Source organism: Neomonachus schauinslandi, chromosome 12 (genome assembly GCF_002201575.2).
Source record: "Neomonachus schauinslandi chromosome 12, ASM220157v2, whole genome shotgun sequence".
Taxonomy (NCBI): Eukaryota; Metazoa; Chordata; class Mammalia; order Carnivora; family Phocidae; genus Neomonachus; species Neomonachus schauinslandi.
In genome coordinates, this window is record NC_058414.1 from 13,115,036 (window position 1) to 13,135,183 (window position 20,148).

The 20,148-nt window shown below is 40.4% G+C and overlaps 1 protein-coding gene across 1 annotated transcript in view; it reads right to left on the bottom strand.

Moving 5' to 3' along the window:
• SUGCT (succinyl-CoA:glutarate-CoA transferase) overlaps positions 1-20,148 on the bottom strand; it is a 630,208-nt gene that overhangs the window by 568,869 nt on the left and 41,191 nt on the right. The window contains exon 3 of the mRNA XM_021703719.2: positions 15,035-15,130. Coding sequence (XP_021559394.2) covers positions 15,035-15,130 — 96 coding nt within the window. The remainder of the gene's footprint in view (positions 1-15,034; positions 15,131-20,148) is intronic.

Sequence of the window (20,148 nt, forward strand, 5' to 3'; positions counted from 1 at the left end):
TCTTAACCAGGGTCCCCGGATAGGTTCTAGGAGGTCTGAGAAGCTCCTGAAGTCATAGGCAAAACCATGTATGTCTATGGGAATGTGTACTTTTCTGACAAAGAATTCCATAGTTTTCATCAGTTTCTCTCAGAAATTATCAAACAAAAAACTTTAAGATCCACTTGTCCAGTGTCCCTAAATATATTATTATTGAGCACAATTTTCTCATCCATAGTCTTTATTTCTCCAGCACTACTGTGTGCATTTTTGTTTACTGTTTTTATTATACCTATTCTGTTTTCATTATTTCTGTATATAAAATGTTATAATCCCATCGGTTCATCCATCCCTAATATTCCCATAGATTTCCTAACCCTGCAGGACCAGTTTTCTCCAGTTTCTACCAGTTTTCTCCTTCTACCAAGCCTAAGGGGAGAAAAATGGAATTGGGATCCTTACTTGCTACCAATCATTCTATCAACTATTTTTTATACTTCTAGAGTTTATATATCCAGTATGCATTTAAATGCTTGAGGCTTTGCTTCTCTACAAAACTGTCAGTTTTCTGTTTATACGGATGGATAGTTTTGCCATCCCATCTTCATCCAACACACCACGGAATCCCCTTCTCCTCTCACTCCTCCTTCCCCACCCCACCAGTATCGCCCTAGCAAGGTCTGTGTCAAACTGGGTCTCATGCTTCCTCTGCACTTATCAACTTTCTCCCAATTTTTAGGTTAAATGCTAAACTGCCACTTAACAGATTTGCTACACACAGAGCGCATTTCTGGCCCCCCACATTAACACAACACCTCAATGCACCATTATATTTGCTGAACAAACCTCAGATTCTTTTGCAATCTACACAGTAACACCATTATAAGTTTTATGCCCTACCCCCCCCCTCTTCTTTGAACTGGACTGAACTTACTGATTTGACTCCTTGCAATGGAACCAAGAATGATATGGGAGGGGGAAAAAAAGAATGTTCCGTGCCCTCTGTAAGGTTTTTTGAGAACGCATTTTAAACAATTACCAAAAATATATATTAAAATTAACTATGTAAAAAAAAAATCCAATGTAGATTCCAAAAGTCTAGCAAAAAACGTGAGAGTGTATTTTTAAGATGCATCATGCTCACGGTTCTTAATATTTTCAATCCTCTCCTACTTGAGGCAGCACACTCATACAGTTACTGTTCCATCAAAATCTCCATTGTTCTTCATCAACAGGATATTACCAAATGGTAATAATGCAATTGTTTACAATGCAATTGCAAAGACTCTTACAAGGATGTTCTCAGGATGAAAGATCTCCTCAGCCTTCTGCACAGCAGCTTATCGAGCCTGCTGCTAACCAGGTCATGTTCCAGTGACCCCACGATCCAGAGGTCCTCCAGGACCACAAAGGTCATTCCAAAGCAGTTAAGATAATAAAGAGCCAGGCAAGCTGAAACGAATGTTGCAGAAATTCATGGAGATTTGGCAGTTTGCATCTCAGGGGGTTTTTCTGTTAGAAACGACGTTTAAACTGGTGAACAGGATCCTGGGCCAGCCTGTCATGCGGATGTACCGACTGTCCTAACAATGCTCCCAATTCTGCCGAACTCGATCACCATCTTACGACACCGAGGGAGAGTTCCACTGAGCGTTGCAGTGTAGGCTACGGGGAGAACTTCTCTCCTTTCTCTCCTTGCTGCAGTCCTAGGATCCACATCCTCCCCACCACTCTCCTACCCTACTGATCTGCTCCGCACCACCCCACCTCCTCATCACACGCACACATCTGCCAGGCAGAGGGAAGGAAGACTCCTCCTTGACTTGGAGCTGTCCTCTGGTAGAGACAAAGCATAGGAATGGGGCTCCTGCCACAGATGGTGGAGGTGAGGGATGAGGATAAGCCACAGGTCTGGGGTCTGTGGGATGGGCACCATAACGATGAGAAAAGCTACCATCAACTAAACATGAATGTCCCAGACTCTACGCCGCATACTTCAGATGCACCGTTTTGCTGAATTATCACCACCACCCACGGAGGCAGGAAATATTATCCCGATTTTACAAATGAAACTGAGGCTTAGTGAAAGGAAGCAGTTTGCCCAAGGTCTGACTCCAAAGCCCATCCTTTTAAATAATACATCTAAAGTCTGCTGTTCTGGGCGCCTGGGTGGCTCAGTTGGTTAAGCGACTGCCTTCGGCTCAGGTCATGATCCTGGAGTCCCAGGATCGAGTCCCGCATCGGGCTCCCTGCTCAGCGGGGGGTCTGCTTCTCCCTCTGACCCTCTTCCCTCTTGTGCTCTCTGTCTCTCATTCTCTCTCTCAAATAAATAAATAAAAATCTTTAAAGTCTGCTGTTCTATCTGGCAGCATCTGACAGCTCAGCAGCAAAAATTAAAAAGACAGGAGGGAAGGAAATTCAACAGTAAAGGGGATGGTGGTGGAAAATCCTATCCCCACAGAAGTAGAAATCTGGACTGTGGCTAGGAATGGGAATAAGCACTTTCGGCTTGTTTTCCATAATTTCGATACTGCTTTTAAAAATGAAATTGATTTCCAGGAAAATGCTTGGAATGCTACCTTCTGGTCCTTGTCATTAAGAATCACATCACAATAAATCATGTTGCAAAAAGGACTCTAAAGCTTAAAAGTAAATACTACAGCCACCTTAATTATTTTGAACAAAAGAAAAATTATATTTAAGCTAAAACCATATTATTTTCACATCAATAACAATAGTTACTTGACTGAAATCAATCCAATTAAACATTCTGCATTTATATGGTGATATTATAAATTAAATGCCCCTCCCACAGACCAAGAAGAGGAAACATACACTCACCAAACACACCCAAGCACTCACACACACACACACACACACACACACACACACACCCCCGCTACTTTATGAGTTGTTTGCTACCCTTGTTAACTGAAACAGATGAAAAACCACATCAGACTCAGAGGGAGGAGAGTTTTGCAAGGGTTTGATTTATTTCAAGAACTAACTTTTCTCAAGCTGGGCATCCGGCAAAAAAAAAAAAAAAATGGATATTCTAAAGCATAGTCCTTAACCTTTTCACCCCCTTTCCTAATATGCAGACCTAACCAGTTGTTAACAGGACTTGTCCTAGGGGCCTCATACATCTCTGGAAGTGTATCATCTCCCTGTGGATTTTACTCTACAGTAAAAGTTACCATAAATGTCCCTTATATTCATCTTCATGGCTGGAACTAACGGCCTACAAGATTACACCTGGGACATTTCTTTCTAAGCCGAAGTGAACTCAATCTTTTTTGTAAAACCACCCTTGAGACACCCCAAGAATTCAGAAAGGTCCGCACTTCCTCCCACAATCACACAGAGATTGATGCTAATTTCAGGATACAGCCTTGCTTCCTTTCTGCTCTCAATCACTTCTATGGAAATCAAACCTTTACGTTTATTCTGCATCGCTGTGCTGAGCAGGCCAGGATGCTGTTCTCTCTGTAAGGCAGTCAGTCCAAGCAACTGTAGCATATTCTGTGCTAAGGTTACATAATGACAGAACTGGCCCAAGCAACAGGGGGCTCCAAGGAGGGAGAGGGAAGGCATGAGTGCTAATTCAACAAAATAAAAATCATCCCCAGTTATCACTCTCCAGGACTTTGAACCAAAAAGAAAGGTAGTTTTACCTTAAATTATCAATGTGAATATCAGTAGCTCTAAGGATAGGGAGGAAATCACCTAATAATGTGCTCATTATTCACAGATTTTTTCCAAGTCCCCATTGAAAAGTGCCATCCCATTATCCAGGTTACAAGAGTGACATCTAGTGGACTCTTAATGCAATGACCAAAAGGATTTCACATGGACTTTAGACCAGGGCTTCTCAAAATCTAACATGAAATCGAAATCACCTGAGGATCTTGTTAAACGGCAGATTCTGGTTCAGTAGAAGAAACTAGACTCTATTATTTCTAAGAAGCTACAGGTAATGCTGATGCCACCGCTCCATGGACCTTTTTTTTTTTTAATATTTTATTTATTTGACAGAGAGAGACACAGCAAGAGAGGGAACACAAGCAGGGGGAGTGGGAGAGGGAGAGAAGCAGGCTTCCTGCCAAGCAGGGAGCCCGACGCGGGGCTCGATCCCAGGACCCTGGGACCATGACCCGAGCCGAAGGCAGACACCCAACGACTGAGCCACCCAGGCGCCCCCGCTCCACGGACCTTTAAGAGTGGCCAGGACCTAGAACATTTCGCACCTGCTTTTACCTTCAGGAAAGAAAAGAGGGAAGGGACATTTGAGAATCGTTTCCAGGTTAAAATTAGGCCAAATGAATTAACATGATTTTTTAAGTTCCCAGTTCACTAGCTCAACTCAGCATGCACGCTTACGATCTCCTGTCTGCACAGAGTCCTGACGCCAGTGTTCCTTATCCTAAGTGCCAGAAACAAAACTAAGATGGAAAAGACCTTCCTTCACAACCACATTTATTTGTGGCATGATTTGCTCAAGTCTCCAACACAGGATCACTTCAGAACTTAACATCTTGCAAGTTTTCTTTCATTGTTATTATTTCATTTGCCCAATAGTGAATTATAATATAAAAGTAATTTTGTACCATTATCAGTTCTTTTTTCCCCCCAGGTACCCTGGACCTGAGCAGGAAGCCGTCGGGGTACTGTCTAAGCGCCAAGCACACCTACTCAGAATTTCAGCAACATTTGCCCTGGACACCCCTAAGAACAGAACAGGATGTGTGACTATATCCAAATCTAGCCGTTTCCAGAATCCAGTCCTATGTGATTTATCTGAGCCAGAGAACCTCGACCTCCACGCTGAACCACGAGGCTGTGCTCTCCGCTGTAAGGTCAGGTGTGAGCTCCTCCACAGAGGGGCTCTGCCAGGCTGCACTCGGACTCCTCCTGCCAGAGCTTCCACCTCAGCTACAGCAGACCCCGTCTTTGGTTCTAGGTCACAGTTCTAAAAGCCATCAACAGTGAGGAAAAGCAGTCTCTCTTTCCCCAAACACATACACAAACATGTACAAAACCCACTTTCTAATCCAGTAAAATCCTGTAGGGCAAGTGGATTGATCTAAGACGATCATTTCTTCAACAGTGGAACTCCTATTTCAAACAAGGAAACAAAAGTGGAGCTGTTTGGGCTGAAACGGAGCTGGAACACTTGGAGATCTGCCTACTTGATTTCTCCCCAGGCTGCCCGTCGCCCCACACCCCCGAATACTCCTCTTCATGCCCCAAATACTCCTTCCACCCTAAATCCCACCCCCAGCTACCACCCAGTTTGAATCAGAAACGATGGGTCTCACAATAGCTAAAACCATCCCAAACTCCTTTATCACTCAAGGACAATATTGTTTTCATTACCCAGATGAAGCTAGAGATACCTGTTTCATTATAACTTGACTTAGTTATGATTCTAACAGTTTTAGCAGCGGCAATCAAAGGATTTACTCAAAGGATGTACCACCTAATTTCCTGATGGAAATTTGCTTTTAAGTCATAATTAAGGATCTCTGTAATGAGTAAACAACAGAATTGTTGATACCTCTTCCACTACTCTTGGCAGTCCTAAACTCAACATGCCAGTTTCAGTAAGTAGCACTGCATCGCTTGCTTACATAGTAGGGAAATCTGCCTCGGTCAGAATTCCAGTTACGGCACTTACACGGGACCTCGGGCAAGTTAGTCATCTCTATCCTCGGTCTCCTCATCTGAAAGTGAGGATAGCAGCAGTACCTATTTCAAGGGGCTGTTGTGAAGACTGAATTAATATATTTTAAGGTAGTTAATAACCAACACAGAGTCATCATTCAATCAATGTTACCTCTAATGATGATTATAATTATTCACATAGTATTATTAAGAATAATGACTATTAATATTCTCCTTTAACTGAATATTCAAAATGGTATTCGATTCTCTTGGATAATTTTAGCCAAATTTTTTTAGGTATGATTTATTCCTTTTTTTAAATTTAAGTGTAATTAACCTACAATGTTGTATTCGTTTCAGGTACAGAGTATAATGATTCAACAATTCCATAAATTTCTCAGTGTTCATCAAGATAAGTGAGCTCTTAATCCCCTTTATCTATTTCACCCACCCTCCAACCCATCTCCCCTCTGGCAACCACCAATGTGTTCTCTGTATTTAAGAGTCCGTTTTTTTGTTTGTCTTTTGGTTTGTGCTTTGTTCCTTAAATTTCACATGTTAGTGAAATCGTATGGCATTTGTCTTTCTCTGTCTGACTTACTCCACTAAATATTATACCCTCTAGGTCATCCATGTTGTTGCAAATGGCAAGATTTCATTCTTTTTTATGGCTGAGTAATATTCCATTATATATATGTGTGTGTGTTTGTGTGTGTGTGTGTGTGTATCACATTTTCCTTGTCCATTTATCTATGGATGGACATTTGTGTTGCTTCCATATCTTGGCTATTGTAAATAATGCTGCATAAACATAGAGATGCGTAGATCTTTCCCAATTAGTGTTTTCATTGTCTTTGGGAACTACTGGATCATATGATAATTTTATTTTTAATTTTTTGAGGAACCTCCATACTGTTTTCAACAGTGGCTGCACCAATTTGCATTCCCACCATCAAATTTTAGCTAAAACTGACAGGCATAAACAACATACAGTCCCATCGATTCTGCATCTATATTGAGAATACTGAGAATGCAAGAGAAGCTAATAAGATCCTAAATGAATTTCAGCTTTTTCCTTAAGATACAGCACCTGTCCTTGAGTCTGTATTTCACCTCTTAGTGAAATGCATTTAAAAAAAAAGTAGTTATCAACTGGAGGCAATTCTGATTTTAAAAATTACATTAGTTTTTGAACAGTCATAACTATATTTATTCTTTGTGCAATATGTTCTCCTTAAACACCATATTACCTAATTTATTTTAAATTTAAGAATTTTATTTTAAATCAAAGCAAGCTGAACTTTTTCTCAGGAGAAGCCCAGAGGGCGGCAGCTATCATGCCAGGAGCTGGCATATCGGCCCTTTTTTTATCCACCTGCTGGACTGCTCGATTCTCTATATTCTTAGGACTGTGCCAAAGTCCTCACCACTTGGTTTCAAAGTAACCAGAATCTTCAAATAAAAAAATTTGTTTTGTTTAAACAAGAATCCAAAATTCATAAGGACCTGAGGCACACATAAGCTTTATAGCAAATATTCAAAAGCTACCTTGCCAAAAGCTTTGGAACAAAGGGGATGGGAGAAATTCAGACAATTCATGCCTTAATTTACAAAAAGAAAAAAGAAAAAAAAAAGACTTTTGAATATTCTAACGTGTCAGTACTGAGTAATCCAAAAGTTTTCAGAAACCTGTGAGATGTAATCTAATGTATTCCCTATCACCACCAGCACTTCTGTTCCAAATGAATCTCTAGGTATTTTTTACTGGGTAAACATTATCAAAGTTCATTGCAGTCTTAAGGTTACAAGAACAGAGTGTTTAAAATATTCTATAGTTCTCCCGCTTTTTTAAACTGGGGAACAAATCACCACAATTTTTGGCTCTCAAAGGGAGATGTATCTTATAGAGATAGGTTCCCATCTTGTGGGCTTCTCAGAGATGACTTCTGAAAATCATTTTTGTCATGCTTCATTTTGTTAACCGTGAGTTTAGACTAAATCTCAATTAACCAGACAATTCAGTAAACTAGAAGTTCTATTCCCTTTGACAACTAGATGAAATTGCTATGTACAATTCTCCTCAAACTATATTTCTTTCAAGAAGTTGGTATGAGAGTTCTCAGTACAAGGAGAATTTTTTTTCCTTTTTTCTTTTTGTAACTGTAAGAAAAGATGGATGTTAGCTGAAGCTATTGTAGTAATTATTTCACAAGATATGTAAATCAAACCATCACACCGTATGCCTTAAACTTATACAGTGATGTATATCAATTATTTCTCAATAAAACGGGGGAGAAAAGAATGCTACATTTTGGTAATGGCTCAACTCTGTAATTTCTTTAAAAGATGATCTAAGAACAGTTTTATAAAACAAACAAACAAAAAAAATACCATAGCATGTTGCTCTCCTTTCCATTTGGAAAAAAAAAAAAAAGAAGAAGAAATTAAAGTAGAAATTCCCGTAAGAAAGAAATTCAACTATGTACCTTTATTCTTTATTTTCTCTGCCCCTAAGCTGCCATAGTTTTCATAGAGATTTTTTAGTAGCTTCCTAGAAACTATTTTACAAAGTTATAATCATTAGTTCAACAAAAATAATAACAAGCCACTTTCCATTGAATTCTTACAAGAGTCAGGTACAGCACAAAACACCTAGCATACACTACCTCATTTAATTCCTTCAAAAAACATGGAAACAATTATAATTATTGACCTTTTTGCATAGGAAGCAGCTAACACAAGGGATATTAAAAGACTTGTCCAAGATTTCACAGTCAATAAGTGGCGGAGTCAAGTTATGAACCCAGGTCTGACTCCAAAGCTCAAGCTCCCCCAGGTGCGCCTGCTATACAGCTTCTAAATTCCTTGAAATCAAGGGCCCTGTTCTTCCTCATCTGGAAGCCTTCAGGAATTAAACCACTGCCTACTCCATAGGGGACTCAAGAAATTGTTGCTTAATTGAAGAATCAAGAGTCATTTGAAAGCATAAATTGAAAACATGGTAGACAGAAACCTAAAATTAATTGCCCCATAGCTCAGAATTCAAATATATTTCAAGGTCACTTATTAGGTTTGATACCTTTAGAGTCATAATAAATGGGTCATTTGTCAAAGAGATGATGGAAAAAGATTAAAAGAATTCTACCATCTATCAAAGAAACTAAAAGACAGTCACCCACAATGTATCAAGCACCAAAAGAACCATTAGTTTGGATATAGCAGGAAAGGAAACAAGTTTTGAAATATTAAATCCATGGTTCTGATCCAGGTCCTCTGACATTCTACCTATGGCCATAGCCAAGTTGCTTTCTCTCTCTTGGTCTCCCTTTCATCAGTATAAAATAAGAAAAGAATTATATATACACACATAAAATGGTTACAGAGTATATGTTCAATGGAAGCCTGCATGATTATTTTTACTGTTATTACCAATACATCAATTAAATTAAAGATGTGATACTATATGCCTGTTTAAATTATACTTTCAAACTTCAGCTTTAGTGTAACTATGGTAAAAAAAAAAAAGTCACAAGAAGAGACACGTATATCATTTATATTTTCACTTTTTGAAAAATCCTTAACATGGGTTAAAAAAAAAATATTCCCAAGGTTACCTAATCTATTATGATTTAACAGCATTTTAATGTTTTCTAAGGAATGATGGCAAAGTGCTGCATCTCTTCAAACTTGGAATTTACTGCCTGTCTGAGTCTCTGCTTGTGCCAAATTAAATATACAGTATAATGTCCATACCAGAAATAACATAGCACAGCTTCCTGCTCTATTCCTTGGTTGAATGAGCCCAAACTGAGGAAAGGAAGACATGATTTTATTTAATCATCTGAATAATTGTTTTCTTCAATTTCTTGAATTAGAAGGTACTCCAGAAAAAAAAAAAAGGTTTAAAAGAAATTGCCATGTGAATTATCAGGCCATTTAAAGGAAAAATTCTTTTTGAAGGCCCTACATTTGAAAGGCTCAAGAAAAAGCATAAAAACAGTCATGTTAATGAACTGTTCAGAAAGTCAACTTCGCCTAGCTACTCCACAGCACCCAAACTGCTGAGGACTGAGGACTGCAGCATCTCTTGGCCTGTGAGGTCCAAGTAAATTGTAGCCTAATGCTTCTTCCCAGCAGATACCAGCCAGAACTCTTTTGAGGAATTTTGTAATAGAAGAGCATGGAGAAATGGGATGGAAAAAGATGGAAAAAGATGGGATGGAAAAAGATGCCCTGGGGGTCTAAGGAAGGTTGCTGGGTTTTTTTAAGGTGAAGGACATGGTCATATCATTAGCCACTGATAGATAATGCAGGTGTTAGAGGAGATAAAGTGCAGGAACAATGCCTTTAAGTAGGGAAAATGTGGAAAGGGACAAGTCATCCATTGTGATAGGAAGGAATGAAGTGAACACACAAGTAGGAGCTTGGGGGGTATGGTAGAAGAGAGATGAAATAGTTCTCTTCCAACTGCATCTGTTTTCAGTGAAATAAGAGACCATCTTTGGCTAAGGATGCGGAGGGGGGAAGATCTGAGGAGAGAGAAGAAGTGAAATAGTCATCCCAGAGAAAATAAATGTGTAGGTAGTGTGCCAGGATTGTGGGTAAGGCTGAGGGCCCACTTGAGAAAGATGGCCGTGAACTGAGAGTAAGACTGTTGACAAGGTAGCTATGTTTTCCTCTAGCCATACACTACGTGACTGTGGGCATGGAAGAGAAGGAGAATTAAGTTTAATCAGCAGTGGGATTCTGCCAGCTGAATACAAAGCGGATGGTATAGTCACCAAGAAAAATAAAGTCTCGATCAGGAACATTTTTACTCATAGTGCAGCATCAATATCACCTGGAATCAGGCAATGCATCTTCACAAGATCTCTATTTAGAGATTCAGATGCATCTGAAAGTCTGAGAAATACCTGAGTGGTGGCCAAGTAAAAACAAGAAAAATCATTAAGGATGTTGCTGGGACATCTAAGTGGATTGTAAAGCCATGAAGATTGTTGACAGAAGAAATGACTGGGTCAAAGGAAGAGATGCACAGAGCCATATGGGAATGAATGTCCAGGTCATAACAGGTGACCCGGAAGGCTTGGAGTCCTGGGGGTGATTGAGGCAAATGTCTAAAGGATGATGGGATTGGTATTCTTTTAAGGGAAGGAGGTAGTTGTGGTTGTCTCATCCCCCGGTTTGGTCTCTTTGGCAGTTTATACCGATCATGAGGGCGACGCTGTCGCTGAAGAAGCTGTGGTTTTACAAGAAGGACACAGAACCCCGTGAGCTTCCCCAAGGCCTGCTGCAAGCAGTACAGACTGGGAGAGAGATGGTCTTATGAGGAACACAGAGAGAGCTGAGTAGGCTTCCATTAGATCCACATGCGAGCGCGCTCCTAAGGGCATAGAAGCAGTACATTGTTAAGCATTTAGGATAAAGGTGGCCACCCAAAGATCTGTGCTTGCACTAACAAGCACAATAATTCTGTTTAAGAGTAGAGAAATTTATTGATCTCAAAGAGAAGCAGAAAAGAAAAAGGGAGAGAAAGAGAAACAGAAAGGATAGGGAGATTGATATGCTCTTCAGGATAGTGAAACTCCCTAGTAGCAGCCAAAGTGCATGGTTAAAAAGATGAGGTCTCCTATCCGAGATTGTACAAGTTTCATCTATAAAAACCTCCCCCATTTTCCTTGAAAATATACAGTATAGTCTCCTCTCTTCATGAGTATATTTGTGAATGGATCTTCTATGATACTGGAGAGACGCTGAGGTAAGTGAGGATCATGAACCCACAAGGCAGAGGAGAACATGCAAATACAGGCTCCCGGGATGTTGAAGAAATTTGAGAGAGAGTTTTGGATAAACGCAGGTTATGAAATTAGGGGGATTATGATATTAATCATATAGGTAAAGGGAAGTGGCCCCACTGATAAGTATGTTATACAATAAAATAGATGCTTTTTGAAGACCAGCCAACTGCTTTTTCTGCACTCTCCTCTCCCAGCTTCCCAAACCCTCCTGTCATCATAAATATAATTGTTTAAACAGCTGAGATATATTTCAGGGCACCTGGGTGGCTCAGTCAATTAAGCCTCTGACTTAGGCTCAGGTCATGATCTCAGGGTCCTGGGATCGAGCCCCAGGTTGGGCTGCCTGCTCGGCAGGGAGTCTGCTTCTCCCTCAGCCCCTCCCCCTGCTCGTACCCTCTCTCTCAAATAAATAAATAAATAAATTCTTTAAAATATATATATATATTTACATTAACATTATGTAATTATTAATCCCTTGGGCTGTGTGTTTCTCAGGGGCAAGGCCCAACGGTAATGGAAACAAAAGAAGCACTGAAATCCACAAGTTATTTTTAAAAATCTGAATTCTCATGGGGCACCAGGGTGGTTCAGTCAGTTAAGCATCCAACTCTTGATTTTGGCTCAGGTCATGATCTCAGGGGTGTCAGATCAAGCTCCAAGTTGGGCTCCACACTCTGTGTGGAGTCAGCTTGTCCCTCTACCTCCCCTTCCTTGCTCTCTCTCTCTCTCTCTCCCCCCCACCCCACCCCTCTGCTCTTAAATAAATAAATAAATAAATAAAATCTAAAAATCTGAAAAGCATCCAGAATATGTTCAACAAGTAGCAAAATGACTATCTCAATGCTGTCTATTTTTGTTTAGCTTATTCATTTTTAAAAAGTTGGCAAAGAATAGGGAGGAAAGAACACAAGTGGATAATCAACCTGAGAAGTTAAAAATTGTGTATATGTAAAATAACACAAACCAAGGATCACTACTTTTTAGAAATTTATATTCATGCATTCAAGGCCTGTGATCTTTCAGATGGGGTTTAACAAGAATTAAGGAGAGTGAGCAGGGTACCTAACTAATTCCTGAGACCATCAGGGTCTTCCATTATAGACGTTCAGCTCAAAACTCAGACAACTCAAATTAGAGGCAAAGCTATAATTATTACAGAAAACTGAATTATAATTATCCTGGCACTCACCCATAAAAATATTTCCCAAATCTATTTTAAAAATTAAAAACAGACCAAGGTCTAGAAGCATATCTAGGATCCATCTTAGTATGCTAGTTTCATTCAAGCTGAATTTGCATTTGTTCCTTAATCACAGTGCTGAACCAGTCCACTACCAAGAGGGAAACAAATTAATTCTGAGTTCCTGAGGAAAGACTCTAGTAGATCTTATTTCTTACAGATAATAAAGCTGCAATCAACTGGATCAAATCAGCACAGTATCCACTTTATGTGACTGGGACAATTCAAGCAGGAAAAGTATAGTTCTGTCTTTAAAGAATACACACACACACACACACACACACATGGAGTTTCCCATATCCTTTGCCTACCATAATAAAAGCCAAGGATTCTAAATTTCATTTTACCTCGCAGTGAAATAATTGAGAGCATACCCAAGATGCCAGAGCTCTTGGCGCAAACCCTCAGGACGGACAGCAGAGGTCTATACCAAACTTTTTAAAAAGACATTCTTTAAAAATAAATAAATAAATAAATAAACTATAAACCTTATACTAGAACATAGTGAACACCTCCCACGTGATGTGATGTGGAATTATACTATAAAGCTTTCCAAGTCAAAAACACTTTCTCCACACACCAAAAACTGAAGACTAGACTTGCATTATTAGTGATGAATTCCCATGGGTTCCAACATGTCCCTCTGCTTAAATGCCTATAAGAGGGATTTCCATCATCAATGAGGAGGATCAGTTAGTTGATGCAACCCTTTAGCCAGAAGCAAGTCTGACGGAGAGGGTGTGGGTTGGAGTAGAAGGCACTGGAATCATAGCACACTCTTGTCAAAGGTAGCAGGATCTGAAGGATTAGTCAACAAGGAGGCAGATCAGAGTTGGGATCCATCTATGCAATTCAGGTATCAAATTTCCTATCTGAGAAGTGAGAAGGCTAAATTTGATGATAGCTAAAAAGTGCAAAATTGACACTTTTGTGAAGCGTGGTAGGTCTGGCTAGAAGTGTAAGGGTAGCCACAAAGGGCTCAGAAGTAGGGAACCAAAATGTCACTAATGCTGGTCATAAAAGCACTGCTGGGGGTGCCTGGGTGGCTCAGTCGGTGAAGCATCTGCCTTCAGCTCAGGTCATGATCCCACGGTCCTGGGATTGAGCCCTGCATTGGGCTCCCTGCTCCACGGGAAGCCTGCTTCTCCCTCTCCCACTCCCCCTGCTTGTGTTCCCTCTCTCACTGTCTCTCTCTCTGTCAAATAAATAAAATCTTCTAAAAAAAAATAAATAAATAAAAGCACTGCTGGAGGAAAGAGGGAAGGCACTAAAGAAAATGTTCTACAACTGTAACTATGTCAAAAGGCAGTTCTACAGGGAAATCATAGTAACACCTCACGTGTAAAGAGACCATAAATAGAAATGGAGAAAAATTCTAGACTCATATTGGGTCACTGAATTGCTCAAAATTTTTATTAAAAGAAATGGGAAAGAAAGTAGTGTGGCCGAAGGAAATAATGTTCTTAAGACTAAAAGGATGATTAGCAGTGTTGATGGATTTGCTGGCAAATGGAAAACGCTAGCTTTGATGTGCTCCGTCAAGAGCACTCGCTCTGAAATGGCCGCAGTAAAATTCACTCCTTCCTTCAACAGACATTAATACGGTGCCTGGTACGAGCTTTTGCTGGATGTGAGAAAGGATACAGTGATTAAAAAAAAAAAAGACACCTCTACTCTTAAACTTCCAACTTCTGACAGAAGACATTACAGATACATCAGTAAATACAGTGGAAAATGATACAATCGAGTCAAGCAAAGGTTAGGGGTTTGGAAGAAGAGTTGGAGTTTCTGTTCTCATTTTTATTTGCGAAGGATCACAGTTCCTTCACATATTCATTCACACTAGCCAACGTCAAGAATTTCTAAGGACAAGTTTAGACACTTAATAAAGAACAGCAGTTCCTGAACCATCTGCTTTGCTCTGAAAATAAAGATCCGTCACACGCAAATTTTCATTTTACTCCAACCCTGTGAGAATATTATTGTCAGCTGGGGTAGGTAACATTTGGTTTATAACTGACATGGTGAACAAACCATGCTTTATAAAATGGCTACAATCAGTGCTTCTTTGGGGTGAAAAAAAAAAAACCATCAGATGAGGCCAAAAGTCACTCACTTTCAGCAAGTTCCTTTGATCCATTTAAGCGTCCTGTTACTAATCTTCTGATGAAGAAATGTGCAAAACACAGAATTTAAAATAAACAACAGAACCTTGTTATAGTCAGACAAAGATATATAACAGAATATCCTAAAAGTTTTTCTTTCTTAAAAAGGGAAATAATCTCCCAAACTCATATCATACAAAACTGCAAATCAGAGCAGCCCAACCCTATGTTGTGTGTATCATTCCTACCTGGTAAGGAACAATACTGCCGTGAGCTGTGCCCCAACGTTTTGCTTCCTTTTGGCCAATAAGATAATTAGCAGCTACCTGGGTCAAACATGCCACCTGCCAGGAGAAAAAAAAAAAAAGGTAGTTTACTCACAAGCAGAAGGTTATACTACGAAAGTTCTCATTTGAATTCACTTCATGTCATTGCAAAAAAAAAAAAAAGAGAGAGAGAGAGAAGCAACTCCAAACAGATCAGCAAATATACGGGCATCATCATACAAAGAAAGGAAGAGCAGTATTACATTATTGCATGAGACTAAGTATGAATAACATTGGGATCTGGAAAAGATTACCTGAAGACAGGGGTCGACCCTGTAGATAAAACCTTGGGCCAGTCTTTAGCATCAAGACCACAGCAAAATACATCAGCAACCAGTACATTCCTTTCCCCTTTTCACCCACATCCTTTTACTTTGGGTCAAGATGACTAAAAAAGAGCCTTTGTCATCACTGAGGAGCTGAACCAGTCATGAGCCATATTCCTCTAAATTTCTCATTTCATGACAAAAATAACAATAATAAACCTCTATTTTGTTTATATTGGTTCAGTCAAGTTTTCTGTTACTAGCTGCCCAAAGCATTCTTACTGACACAGAGGATCCAAATTATTTGGATCATCCTCATTTACACAAAAAGTGCTCTACCCCTCTCAACTTAGTCCTAACCCCACACCCTCATTATTATACTTAGTTCAGTTTTCAAAAGCCCTAGATCTATTAAAGGGGTCACCTAAAACCTTAGAGTCAACCTCTGACTCCTGCAGTATTTCATACACATAGCTTGAAAACCTACAATAATTCAATTCCATTTGAGGATAACATGAGGATAATGAACTTGATTCCCAGTGACCCGCCACAGGGAGCTTCTGTTCCCACAAATGGGAACATGCCTCCTAGGGCCCAAACTATGGAAAGACAAACCTAATAACAACCATCCATAGTTCCCAGAAAAAAAGCTTCTGGCCTCATAAAACAATCATGATATACCATGGGCTCATTTTCCCATCCTAGATCATCAGATGTGAGGGGGAGCCTCCCAAACCAGCAAGTCAAACAGATCCCAAACTGAGTTTGGCTCCTGCAACAACTCCAGGGGTGGTTTTTCAGGGCTTGGGGAGGCAACCTGTGACTGGCCTCTACCTGGCCCGGCGGCTTGCCTCCCACACAGCCTATCGATAGGGCTCAGCCTGCATGAATCTCCTAGAGCAGCATTCTGCTCTCCTTTATTCGTGGGATTGACCCTCACTTTTATGTTCATTTACTGCTCTGTTGAAATTGGAACTGCCTTATGGCAGCTGGTTCGGCTGTACCACCCAGGTGGCAAAACTAATAAACCTTGAGTCATCCACTTCTGGACCTCCATCTGGTCTCGGGCATTTGAACCATGGAGCATTCCAGGGCTGCCTGGGGCTGCCTAGCGCTAATCACCATCTCACAGATCACTTCTGTGTCTTTCAAAATGGAAAATCAAATCAACATTTTGTAGTAAAAAATGCACTGGATGGGAAGTCCAGTTTCACGGTTTTTCATTTCTGTCGACTCTAAGTAGTTGTACAACTGTAGTTATTTAATTGAACTACTTTGACCTTCAGACACATTCTCTATAAAATCTTGGGCATTTGACCAAAACGGATGGTTTTCAATCTTTTTTTTTTTTAAAGCAGAACTCCTGTATCACACCGAATAATGCATAAATCCTAGTATGTGAGCAGGTAATAACCCGAGTGTTCTTGTTGAAGCAGAAGCTGGTCTCCAATGTCACCCTGGGCAGCATGAACACAAAACACAATTTGCAAAATAGTAAATGGTCTTATATTTGCTTCCAAGGTCTAGACCTCTGACTATTACTCTTCTTAACAGTCTGGCAGATACCAGAGATGCAACTGTAGTCATTTTCCCATAAAAGCTCTTCCTGAAATTGGGGACATTTTCTCAAGTCTGAGGTTTTTCTCTAAGAAAGGTTTTTCTTGGATCTAGCTCTGTTGGGAGTGGGGATGGGGGTTGTTCCTTTCAAATAAATTCCGGTGAAAGTCACTCTCCAAGTTGCTCTGGTGCTGGATCCACATTAATAAAGGTAATTCTTTGCAAGCAAAGAATCATAAGAGGCTTGGTATTTCTACTTTTTTAATTTCAAAGTCAACTGCTAGGCAATAGACCAACATCAGCATAGCTGCAAGAGGTAGTGGACTGGGGTTCCTGGGTGGCTCAGGTGGTTAAGCATCTGCCTTCGGCTCAGGTCATGATCCCAGGGTCCTGGGATCAAGCCCCACATTGGGCTCCCTGAACAGCAGGGAGTCTACTTCTCCCTCTCTCTCTCTCTCCCTCTGCCCCTCCCCCTGCTCCTGCTCTCTCTCTCTTTCTCTAAAATAGATAAAATCTTTAAAAAAAAAAAAAAAGAGGTAGGACTGACTGGATGATCACAGGTTAACCTGTGAATCCTAGATTGATCCGAGATGGTTGACAGGAGTAGGTATGGACTGGATTCTAGGCTGGAGATCAGCCTGACTGCCTCATTTCTGGTCCATGACCTCTTTCTTTCTTCTCAATTTTGACTTCCGTGTTTCTGACCCTACCTTGCTAAGCTGTATCTTTGACAACTATTTCATAAAAGTAGCCCTATTTAGAGTAAGTTTGAATGGACACTCAAAACTTATCTCATAGACTATTTCTAAATGGGATCTCTATCTATTTCTTCCACACAATGGTAACTCATGAAAACAAAAAGCATTTCAGAACTAGCAGGCTCCCACTGGGCAGAAAGGTTAGATAAGATTTTAAGCCACGGCCACCCAAAAACAAAGCATGATTTGTCAGTAACTATTCAGAGGCAAATCCGGGGGGAAAAAGAATTCTATTTTTAAAAAATAGAGAGCAACAGGGCTAAACTTAGCAACCCACTGTTTAAAAGGGGCATTGCAAATCTGAGAGTAATCTACTATTTACAATGAAGTATTTTAAGGCACGAGAAGGGAAAGAAAGTCAACAGCTATGACGTGATTATGTATGAAAAATCAGGCTTCCTGGCAATTAATGACAAATTTTCCACAAATCAAAAGAATGCAGGATGTGACTTTTACGTTAATAACTACATACTGTATATCCATTCTAAATATTGCATTAGATCGTTACTTTCATCCCCTAAACTTAGGCTCATTATTTCATCATGTGGATGCTATATAATTTACTCAGAATGTTGCCTTTATATGGTTTCATCTAAACAAAAAGACCAACTTTGGTTTAATAATAATCATTCTGACAGCAAAACTATTAATTTAGATAACATAGTGAGTCCTGGTATTCTGTGTGTCTAACCAGAAAACCAACGGGGTGGTCAAAGAGGATCTCAAAGGGCACAGCCCCAAAAGACCTGAGGAAGAATACACCCAATTATTTTCCAAAGCAGCCCCATGCTGTCTGCCACCCCATGTCTCACGTCTACCAAATGAGGATTGAGCTGCAATAATAGAATCTTTCATCTCCAAAAGGACAACCAAGTATGACAGGTAAAGTGGGGAAAACAACACTCAAACTCTGGTCCGTTGCATCATAACTGGTGGGTTTTTCCCTCCTGCTCCCTTGCACAGACTCTGGCCTCCAACTGAGCTGGACTGAACACCAGTCATGCTTCGCTTCTTCACCCGCCCATCTCTCCATCCACTCTTGAAAGCCCATTTTCAACACCACCATTTCCATTAAGTCCCCCTCATCACTGAAGCAAAAAACTATTTTCCCTGCCTCTGAACAAACACAACACCTTAACCTGCCTATTCCGGCTTCACCTTCATAGTCTAGCTAAGAAGACCTAGATCAGTGGTTCCTAAACCTAGCTGTGCATCATAATCACCTGGAGAATTCTTGGACCCCACCCCAGGCCCACTGAATCAGACTCTCCAGGGATGGAGCCTGGGGAAAAAAAAATAATTTAACCAATGCATCATTCACTGCACACCAGATTTGAGAACCAAAACCTCAGGAAAATCTAGCCAAACCCCTTTATATTAGAGATGGCTAAAGAAAGAAACAGAGAAGGAAATAACTTATCTGAGGTCACACAGCTGGTTAATGACAGAACTGTAAACTACTCCAACTACAGTGTCCTCCTCCATGCTACAATATTATTCATAGCTGATCCTATCTCTCCTTTCAACTGGAACTATTTCAGGTTAAGAACTGTGTACTGCAAACTCTTTGTACGTTCTCACAGGACCTAACATAGAGCTTCTGCACTAATTTTTTTTAACACACAAATGAAAACAGTAATGATTAGTTTTATTCAACAAATACGAATGCTGCTTTGTAGAAGGCATTGTGTTAGGTACCAGGTATGCAAAAGTAAATGGAAAGATGTAGTCCTGCCCTCTTTGGACTTAAGAAAAGTGAAGAAGACAACTAAACAGTTACAGGAACTGCCATGGGGAGAAGTTTAAAAGCAGAAAGAACAACATGGGTGAAAGCCCTAAGGCAAGAGAGTGGCATACAGGAAAGAGAAGAAAAAAGAGAAAAGGAAAAAAAATCCGAAAGTAGACCAATGTAAGTGAAGCATGACAAGAAAAAGATAGGAAATGAAATCGGAGAGGATGACAGATCACACCACCGCCTGCAGGTCATGGGTAAGGAGTCATTCTCTGCACACCTTTCAAAATGATCGTTTTATTTTTTGAAGTCATCACTACATCCAACATGGGGCTTGAATTTACAACCTCGAGATCTAAAGTTGCATGCTCCGCTGACTTAGCCAGCCAGGAGCCCCTCACCATGATCATTTTAAAATCAAGAATTAGGGGCCCCTGGGTGGCTCAGTCATTAAGCGTCTGCCTTCGGCTCAGGTCATGGTCTCGGGGTCCTGGGATGGAGCCCCACATCTGGCTCCCTGCTCGGGGAGAGGCCTGCTTCTCCCTCTCCCACTCCCCCTGCTTGGGTTCCCTCTCTCGCTGTGTCTCTCTCTGTCAAATAAATAAATAAAATCTTTAAAAATAAAAATAAAATCAAGAATTATAGCACATCATCCTTCTATTTAAAACTCATAGGAGCGCCTGGGTGGCTCAGTTGGTTAAGCGACTGCCTTCGGCTCAGGTC